Source organism: Solanum verrucosum, unplaced genomic scaffold, assembly GCF_900185275.1.
Source record: "Solanum verrucosum unplaced genomic scaffold, falcon-dt-bn FXZP01000207.1, whole genome shotgun sequence".
NCBI lineage: Eukaryota > Viridiplantae > Streptophyta > Magnoliopsida > Solanales > Solanaceae > Solanum > Solanum verrucosum.
The window spans coordinates 2,046,061-2,051,646 of NW_026019996.1; the positions used below are offsets into that span (position 1 = coordinate 2,046,061).

The following is a 5,586-nucleotide window of genomic DNA, read 5'->3' on the forward strand; positions in this document are numbered from 1 at the left end:
TTAACTCATGCAAGCATGAAAACTAGTACTTTTGCAGCATTTCTCGCCTAAGGCAGAAATTATAACTGAAGCAATAAAATAAGAGAAGGGAAACAACTCTGGGAAAATAATCCAAGTTTGCAGTAATATGCTTTCATAGATAGGTGCAGTAAATAGTACTAGCGCACCAAACAAACAGAATTAGTTTAAACACTAATACAAAGTATGATCAGCCGAGCATCTGGATATCAGAAGCTTCATTTTAGTGATTCTATAATTACTATTGATGAGATTGCACACCTTGCCAAGCCAGAACAATTTCCTCAAGAGCTGGTCTGATAGTTTGCGTCAACATGTTTTGGTAATCAATCGCATCACCACTTGACCTACTCAGCTCAATGAAGTAATGGGATTCAGAAATTTCAAATATTTGCAAGCCAATGCACAGAGTTTCATATCTGCTCTCATTTAATCCCACTAATCTAAGAAATCCACCCTCTTTCTTCTTTATTTCAAGGTTCAGACTCCTGCCAACTTCCACAAGCTTGGATATGATGACTGGGGCAGGCTTCACTGATGTGAATCGCAGCTCCTCCTTGTGATCATTGTTTATGAATAAACCAGACAAATCAAACCCGCAGTTGATATTAAATGCACTAATGATTGCAGGTTTTATCAACTCTAACTTGGTGTCGGAGGAAGAGGTACTATTCTCCGAATTTGAACTGGAAACAGCATCACCATCTGCAATAACATTTCGGTTCACTACTTGTTTAGTTCCCACATGTCTAGATCCCAATCCTTTCTTAAACCAGGAGCTTTCCTTGATTTTGGCTATTGAAATCCTTTTATGAGGGTTTGGGTCGAGGATCCTAGAGAGAAGTTTACGTACTTCTAGAGGGAACCAATTAGGGCATTTGCACTCTGCCCTGCATATCTTCCTATACAGATTCATAAGATTTGAGTCATAAAATGGAAGATAACCAGCCAACAAGACAAATAAAATCACCCCACAAGACCAGATGTCAGCTTTGACACCTTCATATCCTTTTCTACTAATCACCTCAGGAGCAACATATGCTGGTGTACCACAGGTTGTGTGGAGTAACCCATCTTGCCGCTTAGACTCAGCTAATGCACTCAAACCAAAGTCTGAGACCTTTAGGTTTCCATTCTCATCCAGTAGGAGATTTTCCGGTTTGAGATCACGGTGATAAACATCTCGGCTGTGGCAAAATTCAACTGCGTTGATCAGTTGCTGAAACAACTTTCTAGCAACATCTTCCTTGAGCCTCCCCTTTGTCAGTTTGTTGAAAAGCTCGCCACCTTTGGCATGTTCGATCACAAAGTAAATCTTACTCTTAGTTGCCATGACCTCGTATAGCTGCACAACATGTGGATGTTTGACCATTGCCATAACAGATATCTCTCGTTTCGTCTGTTCAGTTAGTCCAGCTTTCTGAACCTTCTCTTTATCAATTACTTTAATGGCTACAGTCTGTCCGCTTTTCAGATCCCTTCCATAATAAACCTTACCAAAGTTGCCTTGACCTAATAATTTCCCCAATTCATATTTTTTCATCAATACATTTCCTTTCTCCATTTTCAACAAACAATCCTACTTTATACTACAAATAACACTCCTGCTGATATGATAATTCTCTATTTACAGGCACGAAACCTTGTTTCAGTGTTCAACCGTCTGCAACAAGGCCGTGCTTCAGCACAACAACATTCTTAATCACTGTTACTTCATTGTGCATCTGGCACGAGAACCTAAATGCTCTATGAGCTGCAAATTTGAAATCATCATGTAGAAAACAGAATAACCCCAATGCAGATGGAAACTCAGAGGCTTCTAAGAGCCAAGAGCTGTTGTTTCACCCCATCTTTCTGCATCCCAAATATATTTTTCAGTGATATGTCGCAGAGCTCTGAAAATCACAAGATACGAAAAAGAGACTCAAAACTAGAGCACACCTATGTTCTTCATGGGTGCACCCCCACTGCTAAAAGGTGGGTACACCTCTAATATCAACATATTCCTTCTTCTTTTAAACAAACAAACACCACTTGCCACGAAATAAAAACTTACATTCTCATTTCATCTATCTCATATTTAATTCTCTTAATTTACTAGCAAGAATCATATATTTTTAGTTTGCTGGCTAAACTAGGTAAGTATATCATCGATAATTTATAGGATTGTATTAATTACATGATTCGATGTATAGAGGTTTCGGCTCCAATCCTTATTATTCTCTATAGTGGTGTTTTTAACAAAAAAATATAAAACATTGTGACATTATATTATGTAGAAAGATATATACAAAAATACACGTATTTTTATATCTAAAAATCCTAGCAATTAGCTATTTTTTAATAGAGATCCTGACATAAACACACATGACATATTTAAAACATACACTTTGCACATCTTTCTCATGCAATGGTGAATGGCCAATACACTCAATTTGAAAACACATATATTGATTCAGTTGGCCACACATACAATTGACATCGTCACATATATGCACAAACATCCAGCTTGTGCGCTTTGAAAACATACACATATACATACGCATACAATTAAAAATTTAGATACCGTATTCATGCTATTTCATGTATGCAGATATAAATAGCAGAAACGGACATTAAAATCCATCATAATTAGGCTTCAAATTATTGGAGACTAGAAACATCAAATAATTAGACCTAGAGTATCGTTATTTCTGAAATTTTCTTGATTTAAATATTCAGGGCTACCCCAAAAAGAAAAAGAAAAAGAAAATGAAAATGATTATAGAGAAAGTATAATATGGCCAACATGGGGAATCCATAAGAATGGCTTCATCATCATATAACAAAAATACAATGCAGGCATTGAATTTATTCACTTAAATTTCTTAGGGCGCTTGTTAATTAATAATTTCGTCGTATTCTTTAAGAGAAGTACTCAGAAATGATTTTGTTCCTTATTCTTCAACTCTAGTGCCATACAGCGCAGCAGGCCTATTAATTTTCTACTTATACAATATGATCATCACATGTTTATATGATACTAAAACAAACCCTATATTAAATTTGAAATAAGTACTGTAATATACACTTCCATTTGAAATCTCTCTTTATTTATGAACTTAGCACTATTCTTGTACATATGTAGAGTAAAAACTCCAAGAGTTAAAACGGGCACACTCTTTGTTTTATTGAATTTTTCACCTAAATAGTCAGGTGGATTGAGAGTGACTGAAAACTTCAAGAGAGGTAAGCAAATTGAATGCACAGTAAAAACGGATATCCTCACACACAAACATACAACATTATTTAGGTTTTCCTCAAACAACAAGTCGAGGTCGATTCTATGAGAACCACCACTAAATCATAGATATATAGTAGAATCGGCATATATACCCTGTTGCTGTTCCACTGATTCTGTCTGTTCTTGAGAACAAATTTCCAAATAGAAATACAACATAACTTCCGCACGCCATTTAATTAACTCATGCATGCATGAAAACTAGCTAGTACTATTGAAGGCAGAAATTATATAACTGAAGCAATAATATAAAATAAGAGAAGGGAGACAACTCTGGGAAAAATAATCCAAGTTTGCAGTAATATGCTTTCATAGATAGAACTAGTGCACCAATTAAACGAACAGAATACAAAGTATGATCAGCAGACAGAGCGAGCATTTAGAAATCAGAAGCTTCATTTTAGTGATTCTATAATTACTATTGTTGATGAGATTGCACACCTTGCCAAGCCAGAACAATTTCCTCAAGAGCTGGTCTGATAGTTTGCGTCAACATGTTTTGGTAATCAATCGCATCACCACTTGACCTACTCAGCTCAATGAAGTAATGGGATTCAGAAATTTCAAATATTTGCACGTCAATGCACAGAGTTTCAGATCTGCTCTCATTTAATCCCTCTAATCTAAGAAATCCACCCTCTTTCTTCTTTATTTCAAGGTTCAGACTCCTGCCAACTTCCACAAGCTTGGATATGATGACTGGGGCAGGCTTCACTGATGTGAATCGCAGCTCCTCCTTTTGATCATTGTTTATGAATAAACCAGACAAATTAAACCAGCAGAGGATATGAAATGCACTAAAGATTGCAGGTTTCATCAACTCTAACTTAGTGTCGGAGGAAGAGGTACTACTCTCCAAATTTGAACTAGAAGCAGCATCACCATCTGCAATAACATTTTGGTTCACTACTTGTTTAGTTCCCACATGTGTAGATCCCAATCCTTTCTTAAACCAGGAGCTTTCCTTGATTTTGGCTATTGAAATCCTTTTATGAGGGTTTGGGTCGAGGATCCTAGAGAGAAGTTTACGCACTTCTAGAGGGAACCAATGAGGGCATTTGTACTCTGCCCTGCATATCTTCCTATACAGATTCATAAGATTTGAGTCATAAAATGGAAGATAACCAGCCAACAAGACAAATAAAATCACCCCACAAGACCAGATGTCAGCTTTGACACCTTTATATCCTTTTCTACTAATCACCTCAGGAGCAACATATGCTGGTGTACCACAGGTTGTGTGGAGTAACCCATCTTGCCGCTTAGACTCAGCTAATGCACTCAAACCAAAGTCTGAGACCTTTAGGTTTCCATTCTCATCCAGTAGGAGATTTTCCGGTTTGAGATCACGGTGATAAACATCACGGCTGTGGCAAAATTCAACTGCGTTGATCAGTTGCTGAAACAACTTTCTAGCAACATCTTCCTTGAGCCTCCCCTTTGTCAGTTTGTTGAAAAGCTCGCCACCTTTGGCATGTTCGATCACAAAGTAAATCTTACTCTTAGTTGCCATGACCTCGTATAGCTGCACAACATGTGGATGTTTGACCAATGCCATAACAGATATCTCTCGTTTCGTCTGTTCAGTCAGTCCAGCTTTCTGAACCTTCTCTTTATCAATTACTTTAATGGCTACAGTCTGTCCGCTTTCCAGATTCCTTCCATAATAAACCTTACCAAAGTTGCCTTGACCTAATAATCTCCCCAATTCATATTTTTGCATCAATGCATTTCCATTTTTCACCATTTTCAACAAACAATCCTACTTTATACTATAATTCTATAAATAACACTCCTGCTGATATGATAATTCTCTATTTACAGGCACGAAACTTTGTTTCAGTGTTCAACCGTCTGCAACAAGGCCGTGCTTCAGCACAACGACATTCTTAATCACTGTTACTTCATTGTGCATCTGGTACAAGAACTTAAATGCTCTATAAGCTGCAAATTTGAAATCACCATGTAGAGAACAGAATAATCCCAATGCAAATGGAAACTCAGAGGCTTCTAAGAGCCAAGAGCTGTTGTTTAACCCCATCTTTCTGCATCCTAAAAATCACAAGATACGAAAAAGAGACTCAAAACTACAGTTTATTATTAATTAACTTAAACGCAAAAGCAAAACTAGAGATAGACAACAAAAACAATATATCCAACGTAATCCCACAATTCTAGGGAGGGCAGAGTGTACACAGACCTTACCCTTACTTTGGGAGGTAGACAAGAAAACGATGCCCAAATAACAAGTAATTGGTAAAATAGGAAATGAAAAGATTTAGTTGAAA

At 37.0% G+C, this 5,586-nt stretch overlaps 1 protein-coding gene across 1 annotated transcript; it reads right to left on the bottom strand.

Moving 5' to 3' along the window:
• Positions 1–167: 167 nt before the first annotated feature.
• LOC125819240 (CBL-interacting protein kinase 18-like) lies at positions 168–5,076 on the bottom strand. The gene is made up of 2 exons (XM_049498706.1): positions 4,971–5,076; positions 168–1,510 (listed from the first exon to the last, which is right to left on the bottom strand). The coding sequence occupies exons 1-2, from the start codon at positions 5,043–5,045 to the stop codon at positions 260–262; spliced, it is 1,326 nt and encodes a 441-aa protein (XP_049354663.1). The 5' UTR covers positions 5,046–5,076; the 3' UTR covers positions 168–259.
• Positions 5,077–5,586: the final 510 nt, after the last annotated feature.

Bases quoted from the DNA above. Each gene is read 5' to 3' on its own strand.
- LOC125819240 (XM_049498706.1), bottom strand. From the start codon at position 5,045: ATGGTGAAAAATGGAAATGCATTGATGCAAAAATATGAATTGGGGAGA. The intron at 1,511-4,970 runs GTTTATTATGGA...AACTTTGGTAAG, and splicing joins GTCAAGGCAACTTTGGTAAG to GTTTATTATGGAAGGGATCT.